A 19,321-nucleotide genomic window follows, 5' to 3' on the forward strand; every position below is an offset into this window, starting at 1 on the left:
CAAGTTGCTGCAAAATACGCAGGCTCTGTGCAGTTTGCCGCAAACCGCACAAGACTATATACGACTGCCGCGACCGTACAGTTTGCCGCAAATTGCCGCAAACTGCAACAACGAGCCCGAAAAATTTTTTCCTGATGAGCACTATAGCGTTTTACTTTAATATATACCGGGGAATGGTGGGGCCTTTATAATAAACCTATATAAGTGTCAGTATACTCGCTTTATCAACATACACGAATATCACTTATAGTGGTACGTATGCGGTGTTAAAGTTGGTAGTTAATTATTTTTCTAGAAGTAAGGGGTTGCTCTAAGGTTAGGTTAGCTAACCTCGCTATATAGTCCCGTAACCACGTTACATGATTAACGTTTTAATACTAGAGCAACTCTAAAAAGAAGACTAATCTACACTTTAAAGTCAAGTCTACTTCTAGACTATTCGTAGTATATACGCAATAGCGACTTTCTGCCAAATTCTGATATGTTACCAAATTCTGCCGAATTCTGCCATAATACCGAATTCTGCCAAATTCTGCTATAATACCGAATTCTGCCAAATTCTGCTATAATACCGAATTCTGCCAAATTCTGCCATGTTACTGAATTCTGCCAAATTCTGCTGAACCTAACTTCTGCCAACTAATTAGAATTTTCCATCCCCGGGATAGAAAATCGCTATTGGCTCGCTTAGTACTAGCGCCGACGCTAAACTAAAGTTAAATCCATTCGCTTAATCTACCCTACAGCCTATAATTTAACTTAATTCGTGTTAATAAACTATAATAGTGCCGTATAGGGCTTACCCTTTATTATAGCGTCCGCAGGGTTAGTATCTCTATTAATCCACTTAACTTTAATAATTTGTCTTTGTTTATAAGCTTAGCGAAAGCATATTATATTAATTATTAAGCGTTTTTCTTGCGTAGTTTCTAGTCGGATAAGATAGTTATATAAAGACTTTAAATCAGTATAGAGAACGAGTGGTAAGTTAACCTATAAGACCTTATCTAGCGTAGATTTAATTATAGCGCCTATATTAAAACTATACGCCATGCCGTATAACTCTAAGGCTAATACACTCCTAGGAACTCTTTTGCACTTAATTAAGGACTAATAAACGATATTTGCCTTATTTAAGGCGTCTGCTAGTATAAGTACGTAGCTAATTTACGAAGATAAGTCCTTATTATTGGCGAAGGAAGCGTCCGTAAATACTAGGAGTTATAAGGTGTTAACGTTTAGCTTAACAAACTTTAGGCCTCTATTTACGTTCTTAATCTGCTAGCTTAATTGCTTATTAAGGCTCTTTACATTATCTTTAACTAGGTTAATTACCTAGGTAGTAAAGGATAAGTTAAATAAGGCCTTTAGCTGACAGACTAAGGCGATATAGGCTCCTCTAGCGCGTTAAGCAATATACTAGTCCTTTAGCGTAAGTAGGCCACGCGTAACTCCTCTAGAGCTAGTGCTATCTACTAGCGTAGTATTAACCATACTAAGGTTCTTATACTGGCGCTTTTGCGTTAGTGTAATACTCCCGTCTTATATTAATTAAATAAGTCCTCTGTTAAACTTAATTAGTATATTAGTGGTTAATTACTCTTGCTCCTTAGCCATAAATTTGGCCTTATATAGTTCGCTTTATTTAGCCTCTATAAAGGTATTATCTGCGAGGAATAGTATATTATTAGTCTATAGGCCAACAATTCCGAAAGGCTTATCGCTGTAAAGCAAGTAAGGGTTATACGTGGACTGGTCTATTCGCAGCTAATTAACGTAGTGTAAATGGTAGGTCTTAAACTAGTAGTTTCCAGCTTTAGGTACTTTATAAAGTGGCTTTATAACCTTTAGAATAGAGTCCGTATTAATTCCCAATTGTTTATTTAGCTTATATAGTGGTTGTATATAGAACTCGCGGTTTAGGTTCGTAGTGGACTGGACGTAGGCTTATAAGATATCTTAGAGGTAGAGTTGTGTCTATAGTAGCATAGCAGCGATATAGAGAATCAGCCGCTGGCTAACCTGTTAAATTATTAGTAACTAAGTAAGGACTAGCTCTTTCTCTAAATCATTATAGGCCTATATAATAAGTCGTAATTTCTTAAAGGCTCTATTAGTTCCCTTATTCTTAATCTTATTAACGAACCGTAAGTTAAAGAGTTTAACCCCCTTTAGTATATCGCGTAGCTTAATAATCTTAAAGACGCCTTTCTTAAGTAGGCCTATAACCTCCTTTTATCGTAAAGCGCTAAATTAGGTGTTATCATCGTTCTATAAGTAAATAGCGATATTAGTAATATCTGTAATATCACCCGTAAAAGTACCTGTATCTATTATAGTGTCTATAGTAGCCGTGTCTATAATGGCCGTAAGTAATAGGTATTTACGGGGGCGACCTCTGCCTTGCTTTGGCGGTAGCTGTGGTTTAGCTTTAGGTAACAATTAAGGTTTAGCTAGTAAAGGTACTAGTTTAGCTAATTTAATAGGCTCTTGTAGTTTAACTAGGTCTTATGGGTTTAGTAGGTAAGGTTTTATAACCGTAGAGCGGAAGGTTATAGGCCTATTTAGTAGCTTTACGGTATAGGTCTTACCGTTAATAGTAAGTAGCGTATGTAGCCTATCCCAATAACCACTCTAGCTAGTATTGCCTTCTCTTTAGACTAAGACAGGCAAACTGGGTAGGAGGCTGTAAATGGCGTTAGTTTATAGTCCGTTTCGCATATTAAGAGCGTTAGCGATCTGTCGTTTAGCTCATAGCTTCTAGATTTCCACTATTGCTTTCTTAATAGCCGCAGCTCGCTATATAACTGAAGGTAATAGCGCGTCCAATTCAACCATTTGGGGGTAGGCTCTGAAGACTAGGAGTGTAGGGACTAGGCCTTCTAGGCTAGCTGTGTTATTAATAGCTTTAAAGGCTATTTATAGGGCTATCTCCTTGCTAATTTTAGGGATTTCAGTCGTAATGATTTGGTAGGCTCGTTGTAGCGGACCGTAGTAGCGCTCTACCATTCTAATAAAATTATGTGATTCGACTAGAACTAACTTTATAGTTACTCCTATAGTGGCAGCGTAGTGCTTAAACTCCTTGCTGATAAAGTTCTTTCTAGTATTTATAGTAATTAGGTCTAGTAGTCTTAAGTAGCTATTAATTTAGCACATCTATAGAATGTCCTAAGTATACTTAGCGCTGATATCTTATAGCTATCTGCTAGCTTAAAATCGAGTTACTTCGTTAACTACGTGTAGTAGGGGGGAGCCGCTAATATATATAATGTCGATGATAATATTATAATTAAAATTAACGTCGTCTTATAGGGTGAAGCGAAATCTACCTGGAGATCTACTATATTTCTAGCAATAGTGGTAGAGTCTAGTTAGCTCTTTAATAGCGGATCTATTAGTGTTATAGCCGTAGCCAGCCTTATTAAGAAGCTTTTGCAGTTTATTAACTAACGGGTAACTAAATTAACAGTATAGACGTTGTAGTTCTACGTTAGTTAAGTAGCAAGGGTTTATATTAAAAGACTTAACTAAATAAAACTATAAGGAGAAGCTCTATAAGAGAAATGGGTGGCCAAATTGTCTAACTACTAGCACCCTTTTAGTGCGAGTGATAATGACGTCCTTTAGGTTATCGTATTTAATATAGAGTCTATCTATATCTACTAAGCAAAGTAGGAAGGAAGTATCTGCTTTAATAATATGGAATTGTACCTTGCCTATAGGGCTATTAACGTCTATGGTTCCGATAGATATAGAGGCTCCGATCTCGAATTAGATAGTTACTTAGCCCTTAGTTAACGTATTAAGACTTATGGACTTATCTACGGCCTATAGAGCTTAGAATTAACTATAGCTAGCTATAGACTTACGTAAAGCACCTATATCGATTATAATTCCTATAAAGACCGTTAAGGTGTATTGTAACGTTATAGCTATAGCCGTACTATAGGTAAATAGGTCAGTCTCCGTATAAGGTTCCGTAGTAAACTCTATAGTAAGTTTTAAAGCCGTAAGCAGGTGTGTATAAGCCTTATTAGCTAGTTTTACGCTTATAAAGGTTGCTTCCTCTATAGTAAGTGTTTTAAAGGTAGTAATATAGGTAGAACTATCGTTAGGTTCTCCGGCATCGCTTCTAGAGTTATTAGCGTTGTATGTGTAGGCTTTAAAGTCTAAGTTATTCTCTTTATCTCTTTTATAGACGGCGACGTATTGTTTAAAGTGGTTGTTAAAGTTGCCCTTATTACGGCCCTTAATATTAATAAAACGTCTCTTATAGTCGTCTCTGGACCGATTATACTCCTCCTCTATGTATTTCTATAAACGGCAGTCCTCCTTCTTATAGACGTAGCACTTGGCCTTTAGTCTACCGTTGGTTCTATAGGGGCGATTACTACTATAGCAATTGGTGTTTCGGTCTCGATTCTGGTTATTTTAGTAATAGTATTAATCCGTAAAGAAGGCTTAATAAGACGATCTTATTAAGGCCTATAGGGGGTGTTCTTTTTCCCATATAATAATAGAGGATTGTAGCTTACTAATTAACTAAGAGAGGTCTTCTAAAGGGTTGGAGATAGTAATACGGCATACTGGTACTCCCTGGTAAGCAGTAACTAGCTTATTTATAAAAATGCGGTTTATATAGAAGTCTAGGTATAGTCCGTAGCGTTGCTTTAGCAGCTTATTTATAAGTAGTTAGAAGTTCTAATAGATTAACTTATTAGGGTTCTTATCTATAACTCCTTAGAGGGTTATACTATTCTACTCCGTAAGATTCTTATAGTAGTATTCTAGCCCTTTAAAGAACTGTTATATATGGTTATAGGCTTTAGTAAAAGGTCTTAACTTAAGGTTACTGTTATAGTAGTAGTCCTAAGCAAGCCCTTTTAGCATGCTAGGGAATGCCACTATGTAGCCTTTTAGTGGTAAGCCAGATCTCTTATAGATATTATAGAAGATAGTTAGCTTAAAGTTAAAGCTGTTGTTAACTCTATCGTACTTTTAGTCGTCTATATAGATCTTTATAATTATAGCCACCTCCTTACTATATTTAGATCCTTGCTTAGGTCCTTACTCTATACTAGGTATAGCTAGTTCGGGTAGTATATATATATATAGCTGCTGTGGTTGCTATAGCTGCTGCAGTTACTGCTCTTTTAGCTATAGCAGTTAGTTAATAAGAGCGTGGATTTAGTTGTAATTAGAGAATTAAGGACTAGGAGGGGTAGTAGGGGTAGTAGGGGTAGCGATTAGAGTAGCTGGCGGTATAGCAATCGGAGTAGATCTGGGGAGGGTAGTAGGGGTAGCGGGGGCAGCAACCGGGGTAGCTAGCGGTGCTGTGATTGGGGTAGCTGGCGGTACAGCAATTAAAGTAGCTAGTGGTACAGCGGCTAGAATAGCTGGTGGAGTTAGTAGAGTACCTAGTAGTGGGGCTGGAGGTGTAGTAAGCTTATTTAAGGTCGAATTAAGTTAATCTTGCAGAGTTGTTGTGATTATTGGCTTTACCTCTATAAGGGCCGTAATAAGCTCCTCGTCCGTCCATTTATAAAACTCTTCTTTATTAGCGACGTCCGTTAGCACCTTGCTAAGGGTATGCCTCTTATTTTACTTAATAACGTATACTCCTCTCTTAACTAGGTAGTTACGGATTCCCGCTCTAGTTTTAGATTATACTTATTTAAAGAGCTCTAGCGTAAAGTCTTTAAAGTCTTCCTAATATACTGTCTATAGTAAAAAGTCTATAAGGTTATGCCGTATATATAGGTATATCTTAGTCTCCATATACTCCGCTAGATTGTCATCTATAGCCGTCTCCAAGTTAATTCCGTAGCTATATTTAGCAATTCTTTCCTTCTAGTTAATTTCTATATTATCGTGTCTTTATATATAAGGGTAGTTGTTGTTTAGAAGTTAAGGTTAAGGTTAAGGTTAAGGTTAGGGGTGTAAAGGTAAGGGTATAAAGGTGTGTGCGTGTCCCCTTAACAAATCTACAGTTTTTAAAGACTAAAAACTAAAGACGATTCTTAGCAAAGATATGGTCCTCTAGGCGATCTTACGCGTTAGCAGTTAAGTTAATACATGGTCTCGAGCTTTAAGGTCCTCTAGGCAATCTAACGCGTTAATAGTTAAGTTAATGCGTAGTCTTAAGCTTTAAGGGGTAACGTAGCTCTCTTTAAGTAAAGATACAATTCTCTAGGCAATCTTACGCGTTAGCAAGCTGATACGTAGTCTCGAGCTTTAAGGGTAATATAGCTTTCTCCTTTAACTAAAATAGGGTAATAGCTCTGCGATTTAACGCGTTAGTAGTTAAGCTAATATATAGTTTTAAGCTTTGCTATTGCGTATTTCCTAATCTATACGTCTACTGATTAGTATTGGTATACTTACTTTATTAACGTGCACGAATATCACTTGTAGTGGTACATATGCGGTGTTGAAGTTGGTAGTTAATTGTTTTTCTAGAAGTAAGGGGTTGCTCCAAGGTTAGGTTAGCTAACCTCGCTACGTAGTCCCGTGACCACGTCACATGATTAACGTTCCGACAATAAGATTAACTAAATTATTAAGGATAGAGAGAACAAGCTAGCTAAGAAAACTAATAAGAATCCAGTTAAACGCCTTTTTTTACTTACTATATAACTTATAAGGACGTATTTTTAAAGGCGGCTTTAGATAAGTTACCCCTTTACCGGATATAATTATAATATTTAACTAGAAAATAATAACTTACTAAGCTATAGCCCGCTCTATTAATAGTTAATAAATAAGCTAAAGGCAATAAAATAGTACTTAATTAATAACCTTAATAAGGGGTTTATTAACCTAAGTTAAGCCCCTTTTACTTTCCCTATCCTATTTATAAAATAGTTTAATAAAGGCCTTTGTTTTTATATTAACTACTAAAAGTTAAATACTATTACTTAAAAGGATTAGTATTTTATTTCTTTAATTAATAAGACCCATATACGTCTAAGTTGGATAAAGATCTTTACTAAAATTAATATTCGCTAAGCTTTCTACTAAATTAGAATAGACCCTATATCTAAGGATTTAATAATATTAAGAAGTATAAATTTAGGATAAAAGGTATAAAGTACCTTAAGTTCATTATAAGTATAGATAAAATTAAAGTTAACCCTAAGAAGGTTAAAGCAATATATAACTAGAAGCCCCTTTATACTATTAAGGGGATCTAGTTCTTCCTTAGGGTTTTTTTTACCGGTTTATCTATAACTATAGAGTTATAGTAAAGCCTTTTACGGGGCTTACCTGGAAATATACGCCTTTTATCTTTAATAATAACTGTCTAAAAGCCTTTAAAGAGTTAAAAGATTGGTTTATTTCTTCTTTAAACCTTTATTACTATAACCTAGACTTTAAATTAATATTAGAAATAGATGCTTTTAACGGAGTTATAGTAGGAATCCTATTATAGCTATACCTAGACGGTAAATAGTACCCTAATACCTTTTTCTTAAAAATAATAAACCTGGCTAAGTATAATTATAAACTATATAATAAAGAAATGCTAGCTATTATCTAATTACTATTCTAATAGCGCGTTAAGCTTAAGGGTATAAACTCCCGGATTAAGATATATATAGATTATAAAGCCCTAGAGTACTTTATAAGTATAAAGTAGCTTACTAAATAATAAGCCTACTAGGTATTATGCCTAAGCCTAACCCACTTAACCATACAAACCACTAAAAAGGTAGCAGTAGTGTCTCGCGACTAAATGGGCTGCTGGTTAGAATGTCTTATAACACTAGGCTAAAACACTCTTCTAATTCTTCTTTATAATTAGATATTATTCTAGTAAGTAAAACTCTAAGGCTAATATATTAACCTAAAGGGAATAAGATATAGGACCCTAGAATAAGCTAAAAGCCTAATATTATATGCGCGCCCTCCTCTACCTTAAATAGCTTAACCCGCAAATCCTTAAGAAGCTAGACTCTAAATAGAATAATTTAGTACCTATAGAGGGTAAAGTCTTAAACAAACTAATAGGGCTAATTAATTATATCCTAACCGCGAACCGTACGGCTAACTCCTTAAACGCCCTCCATGACTAAGCTATAGAAGGTAACCCTAATTTGGAAATAGAAGAACTACTTTTATATTAAGAACGGCTTATAGTTTTAGACGTTTAATAACCTATAGATAGAACTAATCTGTAAAGCCCACTGTTAAGTCTCTACAGTATACCCTAGTTAAGATAAGACCCACTAACTACTAGCGCCCCATTACTATTAGTGAGGACTTCTATCTAATATAGAACGATTTAATAAAAACTGCTATATCTGTAAACGGGCAACGGAGATGCCGGGCAGGATCTCAAAGATCCCCCTCTACACGCGGTGTAACCGCATACTGCTTGACCTGGATCCCAAATGGTGATAGCTCCACAACCGTACTTTGATCCATCTGAGCGCCTGTCTTCTTTCTAACCACCAGCCCGAATTCACGTAAGCCCCTAAGCCGCGCCATCGGCGCGAGCAAAATATTTTGATATTGCCATTCATCTAGTTGGGGGCCGCAAAAGCAGACATTCAAGCGCTTCAGGGCTTGCATGTTCACAATAATGTCCCACGTCGGGTCCCAATCCTGTTCCAAGTCCATAGAATAAGATAGACTGCGTCCTGGACTGCCCTTGCACGGCAGGAAATTCTCGGTGAACCAGCCAATCTGCAGAGAGGTAATGGCAGCGAGACGTTGAGGCCGGACAGTACGCGCAAATGAAGTGAAATTTTCTGGGTGTGCGAAGTCGAAAGTATTCGTAGAGTAAAGAAGTTTGATTGCTTCGCAATACATTTGTCGACACGTCTGCAGCAGACCCAAGTTGATGTTCGACAGATTTATGTCTCCAACCTTGTCCGAGAAGATCGGGAAGAAGTTGTGAAGGTTGTAGATGCATCGTCGTTCAATATCGGTGCCATGCGCTAGAGAGCAACGCACGTGGCCTACGCGTCGATCCAGAGACACGATATGGAAAACCGAATGGCCCTCCAAGGCCTCTGCGAATATCATGGCTCGGATTTCTGGTGGAAGACGTGTGAAAAGAGGACATGTTTGGTCTATTTGTTTGGTCACTTGCCCAGATTTGCCAAAGAACGGAAGACGTGAGCGGGCCTTTGGAGAGTTAGAAAGCTTGCGGCGGCGGCGTGCAGGTTTCGGAGGAAGCCTTTGTTTATGTTCTTTCCGCAGCTTCTTCTGCGACTTTTCGGTGTCTGTACCGCAATAAACCATAATGGGAGGGTGACCGATATTGACAGGGAAGGTAGAAGACGAGGTAGTGTTACGACTACGACAGCGAAGTCTCCACTAGCTCTTCGCAACGGCGATTGAATCAGGAAAGCTAGATGAAGCACTTCACAGGATAGCGAGATGAGGTATAAAGGACCGAGAAGATTTCGTGAGGATATCTAAAGTTCAGGCTGTAGCTGCACGAAACCAAGCAACGTAAACGACTTCGTCGAAGGATCGAATTGTGAGGCGCAGCAGCCAAGCTACCTTCGCGAAGCTGGTCCCGGTTAAATTGTTTCTGAAGTGAAGTCCCGCTGGAGGCCTCCATTACCCGTTCGCGACGGCGATTAAGATAGAAGGAGGTTATTCAGGGCCTCTTAAGATAAGAGAAATGGGTGGGGAAAAAAATTAAGGGCGTGTTCGGTTGCAGCTCCAGATTGAATCTGGAGGCTTCAGAACCGAGTTGATCTGGAGCCTCAATCTGATCTGGAGGTGTCTGTTCGGTCAATCTGGCGACTTTCTGATCTGGAGCTCCTTCAGATCGGCAACCGCGTCAAGTTCGCACGCTTTACCGTATATAGTAGTTAAACTTAAGCTCTTAGCGTCAGATCAATTTAGAGCTTTTTTCTCCAGATCAATCGTCAAGTCAAATCTAGAGCTCTGCTCATGCGTTTACCCACCATACCCCCAACCGCCACCACCCTTACCGACGACAGATTACTACTACAGCTGCAGGCCTATACGATGTCCTCTTAATTAATTCTTATTGTCACCGTTCAGATCCGACCAGGCAGAAAACGTCGCTAATCCTAAACCCCATCTAAGGCCTTTTATTAGAACGATCAACCGAACAGTCGGCTTTATTTCAGATTAAGTACGACCACTAGATTAAGCGCCACTAATTATCTTCTAATTGACGCCGGTGAAAGCACGGATCAACGTCAGATTGAAAAAGCTCCAGATTGCAACCGAACACGCCCTAAATTGAATTATACAAAGCCACTCAAAGACTCCTGCGCTTATCAGTTCTGACCCTGTTCCAGATCGGGCGTAGCGTTATAAGCAGCGTAACCGACTGCCCTCCCGCATGTACTGCCAAAGCAGGTCAGGCTAGATTTCAACTTAGTCCATGTTTTCTATTCAAAGAGATATATTTAAATCTCTTTCATCGATCAAAGTTTCGAAGTTCATCCTCCAAATATTTGACACAACCATCAAAATCTTGAGCTCGTTAGTTCCTATGGCCAACCTTAATCTCCGAGATCCAGCCGCAGTAGCCGCTGCATTAGAAGCAATCAATCAACGCCGTACCTCTCACGCTATGAAAGACTTCCGCCGGCGCCACTTGCAGCACTCAATCGACGGATCTAGAAAGTGTGATCAGCCTACACCAACCAAAATTATCGCTGTCGTTACGCTAGTTACTCTCAGTTTCGTCTTCCTCATTCGTAGTGTCTTAGAGTATATCGAAACTCTAGTGACAGACGAAGTTATGTGGGTTTGTGTCGTTTTGGAGAGGTTCTCGGGCATGGAGCAGGCGGCTGCACGAGGAAGAGAGGATAGAGTTGGGGAGGTCTACGAGGGCCGTCATGTTCAAATTGAAGCAACGAGACGGGTTGAGGACCGCTCAACAGTCCATTGGGCTTACGATGATTTGGCGCTTCTAGCTGCTTCCGTCATCGTAGTGCGCTATCTGTGGCAATTCTTAGCTTGATGTTGTTTCACTTCTGTCTGCAGGATCTGTGGAAGAGACGTGAGAACCAGTGGGGTGGAGTCTGCCGTGGAACTGTCAGACAGGCGGCATTGTTTAAGTATTCCTTTTGTTAACTCATTATTTATCAAAGGACAGTTATCTTTATAAGCTGAAAAATTTCTTTATCTAGCTGATTTGCATTTTGTCTGACCCCTCTGATCTTTGAAGTTTAACACGCCTAGAAGAACAGGCTACATAACATGCGGGTCGTTAGTACCCCAACGAAAATCTTGACCCGAGGTTATAAAGCTTTAATTTAGAGTCTTATTGTATAGGGTTTAATATATATATATATAGGTATTTTCTTAAAAGTTTCCTAAATAGAAGGTTAGGTCTATAATAAACTTTTCCCTTATATTAGATCTATAGAAGGTCCCTTCTTATTTATCTAAATTTAGTAGTTAGTAGTTATATTTATCTAGCCAGTTTACTAGTTCTTTAGCCTCTCTAATTAGATTTCTAGCTAGCGCGTTCCACCATATATAGTATAGGTTATAGTCTCCTATTAGTATAAAAGGGAGGTCTATTTCTAGTTCTAGAATAGCCCTAGAGATAGTAGTTATACTATTTCTTTAGGTTCTGGAATTCTTATCTAGTTATCTCTTATTATAAATATTAAATAATAGAAATCTTTTAAACTGGCTATAGATTTCTAACGCTATAATATCTATATCTTTATAGATATCCTCCCTATTTCTATATTATAGAATACTAAAACTAGTTTTCCCTATATAGATAGCTACTTTAAAGCGAATAGCTAGATTACTAGGGAGGATAAGGTTAAATATAGGATGCGGGATAGAGAAGTAAGATCCTTTTTATCTGTCTTTCTAGGTACTAGGTTCTTATACTAGGATAATATCTATTTTTCTCCTAAATCCTATTTCTAGTAGAGTTTGCTATACTTCTTATTTTTTTTCCTATATTGTATTATATAAAGGAGATTTCTCCTCTAGCTTTAAAAACTAGAAAGATTTCTTTTTTTTCCTATATAGAACCTTTTAAGCTTATACTTATTAATATACTAGTTTAGCTGCTTTAAGAGACTCGCAGTCTTTACTATTAGTAAAGTATTCTTCTTTATAATTATAGTAAAGAGGGGTAGTATATTTATAAGGTTTACCTATTATATTACAAATAGAATAGGAGTAGTCTTTAGATAAATATGCTGCTATATAAAAACAATAGGCCCTAGTAGAGCATCTATCTCCTATATGGCTAAATTTTTAGCAACTTGTATACTATATAGTAGGAGAGACTTTTAGGTACTTTACTACCTTAGCAGCTACCCCTACTATTAGGATTTCCTTTTACTTAAGGATTTCCTATATTTTCTTCTTATTTTCTATAGTAAAAACTATAAAGCCGAACCTAGTATATAGATTATATCTTTTTTCCCTAAATAAGATCTATCTAGGTAGTCCCTGTATTTTAATAGGATTAAAGGTCTCTATTTCTTCTTTTAAAAGCTTAGAGCCTTTAAGCTCTAGAAAAGTAGAGATAGGGACGCTATAGGCTACTACCTAAGCCTAGGGCTCTAGCTTTTATTTACTTTTAGAAGAGAAGTAGTTAAACTAGATTTCCTTATATTTAACTAAGAACTCTATATTATATTCTTTTAGGCCGTCGAAATCGGACTCTGCACCTGTACGTAGTGACGGCTACAAACCTGGTCTTTGAAGTTCAGATCTAAAGCCAACGCAGAGACGTCGCACAGCGTGTGGACAAGACCTGTGGTAGTTATAGGCGTTAAGGGCGGTGGTGAAAAATTTTTAGATGGTGAGATCTTGAAAACCACTACTATTAGCTCTCTACAGTACGACGACTACTATATTCTCCTATCTAGGGCACCTGTACGATCTAATATAGATGCACAGTATTCGATATTACCCCCCGTCCCCCAGTGGAAAGTATTAATAACCTTATATTAACGAATAAGCAAACGCGAATAAATGAACGAATGAGTAAATATACGGCCCCTCCTAACCCCTAGGGCGATCGCCCGCGGAGTATGCGGTCACTCGCCGTACTACTATAATACTACTAAAAGCGGTAGCTGGATAACCCCGTATGGTTTTCCTTGTCTCCTCTTAACGGAGTGGTGCCCTTAGAGAGGGCCTAGTAACTAGGGCCTAGGCATAAAAGATACCTAAATACACACACACATACATATCCCGCTTTTATCTTTTAGTTTTAGGATAGTAGAACGGATAAATCCCCCTTACGCCTTTAATAGGCCTTAGGGGGGGGGGAGGTATGGCGTATATAGCAATGGTTAATAAGAGATAGTATATAGGGGTGGTTAAGATATGGGGCATAACTATAAGCACATAGTAATTGATCGGCAAGGCCTAGCTAGGACGTAGTGAACCCTAGCTTTGGATAAGCTAGAGAGGGAAGTAGTAGTTCCTAAGGAGTTCGAAATATCTAAGGAGGAGGACGAGCTATAGGCCCGTAGGGCCGCTGCTCATATAGGCATAGTAATTTGGGGTTTTTTATCCTACTAAGGTGGCTTATAGGGTTTTTCCTCCCCCCTAATAGCAAGGGGTTTTTCCTATTAATATTACTTTCCCCTTATGTACGGAGTAGTCTGCGTAGGCCTAGATAGGATCTGTATCAGACGTTAATTAAAGAATCTACTACTATATTATATTCTTCTATAGTTATAAGAAGAATATTCTACTTTTCTCTAGTTTTAGCTATAGTAGCTATTACTAGCCTCTTTATTTACAACTTAGATATAACTAGTTAATTAACTTAATTTCGTAAAGAGAAGATATCTAGAGACTAGTCTTTTTGGTTTATAACTAGAACTAATCTCCTTTCTTATAGCTATTTCTTTTTTCCTTTAGTAAAGGTAGGGTTAGTAGAACTAGTAGTACTACTAGCTACCTTACTAGTAGGGGGAAATAAGGAGGGGGGGAAGGAAGAAGTAGTAGAAGAAAAGAGGCTCTTCTTTACCTTCTCTATATAGGTTTAGGTTTTTAAGACTACCTCCTTATAGAAAGCTCTTACTTCTTCTACTAGTCCCTTTAGGACATCTCTTTCCTTTCCTTCTTTTTCTTTTATAAAGGGGTTTTCTCCTACTAGGATACTTTATACGTAGTCCCCTAGTAGTCTAACTTACTCCTTTTTTTCTTCTTCTTCTTCTTTTTAGCCCTATATAGGCCTGGTTTGGATTTTCTAAGGCCTTTTATAGGTAGTATTTTAGAGAGAGAGAGGGAGAAGGTATACTAGCCTTAATAGGCTTAAGTATTAGTGTCTTTCTTCTTTAATAGTTCTTTTTTAGAGAAGAAAGAGATTATAAATAGCTTCTTTTATTTCCCTTCTTTTTTTCTAGATCTTTTTTAGATAGGTAAAGGGAAGATAGAAGAGAAGAAGTAGATAAGGATTCATTATCGCTTATCTATATAGCTTTTTTTTACCTCTAGGAGGCTTTTTAGGCTTTATAGCCTAAGGATCCTTTGGCATTTTTATAGCCTATAGCTTATAGGGGGGGGGATTCCTAGTTTTTTTAGTAGATAATAACCTCCTTAGGTCCCTTATCTCCTATTATAGAGGTAAAAAACTAGGTAAAAAGCCTTCCTAGTTTTTACTATTCTTCTTTATCCTTTTTCCTTACTAACCCTACTAAAGAGTTTCTAGGGAAATTAGACTAAAAGGTAGTAGAAAAACCGAGTTAAAAGACTATAATAGTTATTTTCTTCTTAGTTAGATATAGAAAAAACTACTAGAAAAAATAACTTATTAGGCTTTTACTAGCAGAAAAGCCGGAAAAGGCAATCCTTTTCTTACTAAGGAAAATCTAACTAAAAGAGATATAGAAAAGTACCTACACCCCCTATTTTATTAGGCTTTTGCTTTATTAGAAAAAAAACCTAGGAAAAGTCTATTTGTTAGTTTTAGTATTCCTATCCCTATCTTGCCTATTTTCGCTTATAAGCTAGGACTACTCTAAGAAGAATTTTCTGTTAGGGAAAGGGGGTAAAAGGGTAGATAAATCCACCTCCAGCTCGCTAGGCAATAGGAATTAGGTCATGAAAGTGGGAGAATCGATTGTTTTTGATTGAAAGATGGGTATGAGTAAGTTTTGAAGTGCAGCGCCACCTTTTGGTAAGGTTGTATGTGCGGTAAAAGTTTTTATAAAGTATCTTATTAATACCTATTAACCCTATATTTACTTATTTTAAATCTTTAAACTCTAAACGATTAAGCTTAATAAAAGGAGAAATATCCCGTTTTGTTAATTCTATAGAGCTATAGAGTGCCTGCCCTACGCGCTATATACCCCTTATATTAAGCGGTTAGTGTAGTATAATATACGCCCAATCAAAAGTAGTACCAGGGGCCGTAAGGCGGCCTTCTTGTATAACTCGTAGTGCTATAGCTTCCCCTTCGCCTTCCCCCCTTATCCCCCTACCGCTTTAATGCCGCTGCTGTAGCTATAGTAAAGGCCTAAGTCTAAGCTTAAGCTCGAGCTCCAGCCTAACTAGCCGCCTGTATATTGTATATGCCGCGCGGTAAAGATTATAACGGTTTTATGGCACGAGTAGACTGTTAGTGTAACCGGCTACCGGACCCTGCATATTGCCCTGTTTCACTAGCGTCAGCACTACCCTCGTATGTCTCGGATATAGTTGAAATGACTTATAGGCTTCGGAGTTAGGGGTCTACCTTCATGTATTTATATCACTTGATTTCCATAGATTTACAATTAAGTCGCTTGTTCAATACCTACACACTGTAAAGCTTACAGTTAGGTTAGGGGGTAATCCATCTATTAACGCGCTAGATTCTAAATAGGGCAGCCGATAGAGAGCAGGCCGCTAAAACGAGCTCCAATGGTACCTGTTAAGGCTTAAGGGTAAACCTAATGCAAGAAAAGATATAGTGCTCCCTAGATTAGCTTTGTAAGCGGCTTTGAGCTGGTAAAAGGCTTAGGCTTATAGAAATCTACTTTTTCTTATGCTTTTAAGGTGTATATATATATTTAAGCTTAGAGCTAGCTCTGCGTATTGCAATCGTTAAGTACTAAAAAAGAGGAGCTCCAGCTGGCTATTAAGACCTGCCGCGGATATAGGGTAATAGTGGGATCCGGGTAGAGATGATATAGCCGGGGGCGTAATCGCGGACAATAGAATTCTTATGCGAGAATGATTAAATTCTTTACTAAAACTTGAAATAAAAGAAATACATAAGGCCAGATCTAGAAACATTAAAAAAGTTCCCATATAAAGACCCCTATGAACTTTGCAACGACCCGAAGCCCACTTAAACATACTTGAAGAAGTTCCCACTGAACAGCCCCATAAGCGTGGCCACAAGTCCAAGCCCCCTCGTGTAACCAACCACCCCTCGCCACCACACCGGAATAGATAAACAACCGCCGTATGCAATAAGCGAGGTACTTTTAGGGGAAAACTGATCTCACCAAATTCTATTTCTGCTTTTGAACCTGAGCATACAGGGTTTAAAACAGAGTAATGACTAAGCGGACCTGAGCTTGTGGCGGTGCAATCCTGAGCATGTCGTGGCAGCCCTGAGCAAGCCTGAGCATGCCAAGACTGGCCCGAATCTGGGACAGCAAGCTGTCCCAGATTCGGAACAACCCCCTACTCAGTGGCCCAATTCTTGACACCGGTGGCCTGTATTCAGGACTCCAAGCTCGTTTACACTTTCCTCTTAGATATCACGATAAAAAGGACCAATGCAAGGTATTTATTTCTGCACTACAACGGTCAGCTATTTACTCGCCTCTTTAGTGTCGAAGTCTCCTTTATCTGTTGGTTCCTTTCTCTTTTTTCCTTCTTAGCAGCTTTCTTTGCAGCAGCCTTCTCGGCTTCGAGCCGCTTCTGCTCCCTTGCAGCGCCTCCGCCGTATGCCTCTTGCCACTCCTCTAGCTTTGCCGCTGGAATCATCAAGAATAGCGGCCGCGGTTCGCCCAACGCGTGGCCTTCTGCCAACGTATCTGCAGCCCAGGTATCAGGAATTTTCGGTACAGACTCAACTCCCAGCTGCTCGAAGATGGATTCGGTGGTTTTAGGCATAAACGGAGAAAGAAGATTCGCAAGTAGATGTATATGGTTCAGGGCTGTACCGACAACGTTGACGCAAAGTTCGGGATTCTCGGCAAAGAGACGGTTGTCGAGTTTATTGTCCTGTAAGAACTTATTGCCAAGAGCTGAGATCTGGAGGATAGTTGACAATCCAAGACGCAGCCTCATATTTTCGAGGTGGGTGATATAGGTTGTAAGTAGGATATTGACATTTGACTGGTGATCTTCCGAAACCGTGTAGTGAGGTACAACACCCTCCATCTTTGCGTGACAGAACTTGATTACTCGATTCACCAAGTTGCCAATGTTTTTGAGTAAATCGTTGTTGTTGACGCTGATAAACTCCTCCCACTTGAACTCAGTATCGGTGCCGCTTTCCGGGCGTCTGGACAGAAGGTAATATCGCCAGATATCCGCATCGATGCCAGTATCTCTGGCGCTATTACCAAAGACACCGACACCTTTCGACTTGCTGAACTTGCCACCTTCGTAGCTGAGGTACTCTGTTGCAGAAATGTGCCGAACTTGCGTCCAATTGTCACCGGAGCCGATTTGAGATCCCGGAAACACCTAGAATACGGTTCAGTCAAGAGATTGACGAAGTTGCAGTGAATGGTGACCAACAATGCTGTGAAATGATACATTGTCTTTCCCGAGAAAGTGGTACAACTCCACTTCCTTGGGGTTCTTCCACCACTGTTCCCAATTGCGCCCATCAAGATTGTCTCCGTCAGTGTAATTCTTGGTAATACTCGGGTAACCAATGCAGGCGTCGAACCACACGTAAAAGACCTTAGAAGCATAGTCTTCGGAGTTCAATCCTTCGACATGAGGAATTGGCACGCCCCATCGGAGGTCGCGTGTGATGGCCCTTGGATGTAAGCCTTTGTTAATCCATGATTGCGTTATTGTTACAGCATTTGCGGTCCAGCCCCGACTAGCGTCGTTAAACCAGGTAACAATCTTGTCGGCCAGACTGTCCAAACGAAGGAAAAGGTGCTTTGTATTTCGTTTCTCCGGTTTCGCCCCGTCGAGCTTGCAGCGCGGGTTCAACAACCATCCTGTCGCTTTGGCATCAGCATTCTGACCATCTTCAGGTGCTTCAGGTGAATCGGTTGATTCCGGTTCGAATGGGTCCCTGCGATACGTTAGCATCTCGCTACTTTAATGCCGAAAAATGGGCTCATGCATTAGTCGGCCGCAACTATCACATTGATCGCCGCGTGCGTCAGGAGCATGGCACAGGGAGCATTCTCCCTCGACAAAACGATCAGCCAGGAAACTAGAGTGGACTTGACAGTACGGTTGCACAGTCTCGCGCTCTTCGATGAAACCGTTGGCCCATAGCTTTCTAAAGATATCCTGAACGATCTGTGTATGCTGGGGCGTTGGGGTTTGGCCGAATATGTCAAAGTCAATTCTGAACCAGTCGTAGATGTCCTTGTGGATTTTGTGGTATTTCGCACACAGGGTGGCAGGATCGACACCTTCTTCAAGGGCCTTTGTTTCGCTTGCGGTGCCATATTGATCCTATCTAGATGTCAGTAGATTACAGCGGGCCATGCGAATGTACACTAACAGTTCCACAGACGTACAGTGTACGCAAGCCTCGAGCGCGGAAGAAGCGCGCAGCCGTGTCGCCGGAGAGCGTACTTCCAATTAGATTCCCAAGATGTGGCGTTGCGTTAGAGTAGGGCAAGGCCGATGTGATAAGTATGTTGCGTTCGCCCGGTACTGGCAGCACTGGAATGGTGAGGCTCGCCATTTCGAGTCGTGCTGAACGTTGGAAGTTGGCTGGTACATGACGAGGTTGCTGGAGCTGGAATAAAGGTCGCGATGATTACCTTAGCAAGCTTAGATAGGGTACCTCCCCCCTCCGTGCACGGTCCCACTCAATGCACACCAAAATCAACTATTGCCAAGCCTCGATTTGAGGCCGTAGAATCACATAGAGTTAATAAAATCGTCTATATTTTTGATGTAGTAATCTACTAAGTTTCCTCATTCGAATGAGCTATTGTATAAGATTTTCCGACCATAGGAAGTTGTTGAATTTAGTATTAAGCGTGAGTAGCCCTAGATATAACCACTCCATCTATCTCCTCAATTACAACCTTTAAAATAACAATAAGAGATTACCTAGAAGCTTGTTTATTCCGTCTACCTTTTCTTATCAGCTTAAGGTCGTTTTAAAGCTATAGATTTGCTACGCGAGCGTTTACAGCCTTCTCTCTCTAGCGGCGTTTTTTAGCTGCCTCCTTCT

General features: G+C 39.5%; 3 protein-coding genes across 3 annotated transcripts; 1 reads left to right on the top strand and 2 right to left on the bottom strand.

The window, feature by feature from the left end:
• Window positions 1–8,092: 8,092 nt before the first annotated feature.
• On the bottom strand, window positions 8,093–9,668 carry K441DRAFT_669569 (uncharacterized protein). Its single transcript, XM_067650164.1, has one exon. It carries the CDS (start codon window positions 9,250–9,252, stop codon window positions 8,341–8,343), a length of 912 nt encoding a protein of 303 aa, XP_067497647.1. The 5' UTR covers window positions 9,253–9,668; the 3' UTR covers window positions 8,093–8,340.
• A 226-nt stretch (window positions 9,669–9,894) lies between these two features.
• Window positions 9,895–11,093, top strand: K441DRAFT_669570 (uncharacterized protein). The gene is made up of 2 exons (XM_067650165.1): window positions 9,895–10,123; window positions 10,179–11,093. Exon 2 carries the CDS (start codon window positions 10,379–10,381, stop codon window positions 10,961–10,963), a length of 585 nt encoding a protein of 194 aa, XP_067497648.1. The 5' UTR covers window positions 9,895–10,123; window positions 10,179–10,378; the 3' UTR covers window positions 10,964–11,093.
• Window positions 11,094–16,740: 5,647 nt separating this feature from the next.
• Window positions 16,741–18,823, bottom strand: K441DRAFT_690750 (methionyl-tRNA synthetase; the record flags this gene model as incomplete). The annotated part of the gene is made up of 4 exons (XM_067652410.1): window positions 16,741–17,628; window positions 17,683–18,196; window positions 18,248–18,588; window positions 18,638–18,823. The coding sequence occupies 4 exons, from the start codon at window positions 18,821–18,823 to the stop codon at window positions 16,741–16,743; spliced, it is 1,929 nt and encodes a 642-aa protein (XP_067497649.1).
• Between the last annotated feature and the right edge of the window lie 498 nt (window positions 18,824–19,321).

This window comes from Cenococcum geophilum (genome assembly GCF_001692895.1).
Source record: "Cenococcum geophilum 1.58 unplaced genomic scaffold K441scaffold_73, whole genome shotgun sequence".
NCBI lineage: Eukaryota > Fungi > Ascomycota > Dothideomycetes > Gloniales > Gloniaceae > Cenococcum > Cenococcum geophilum.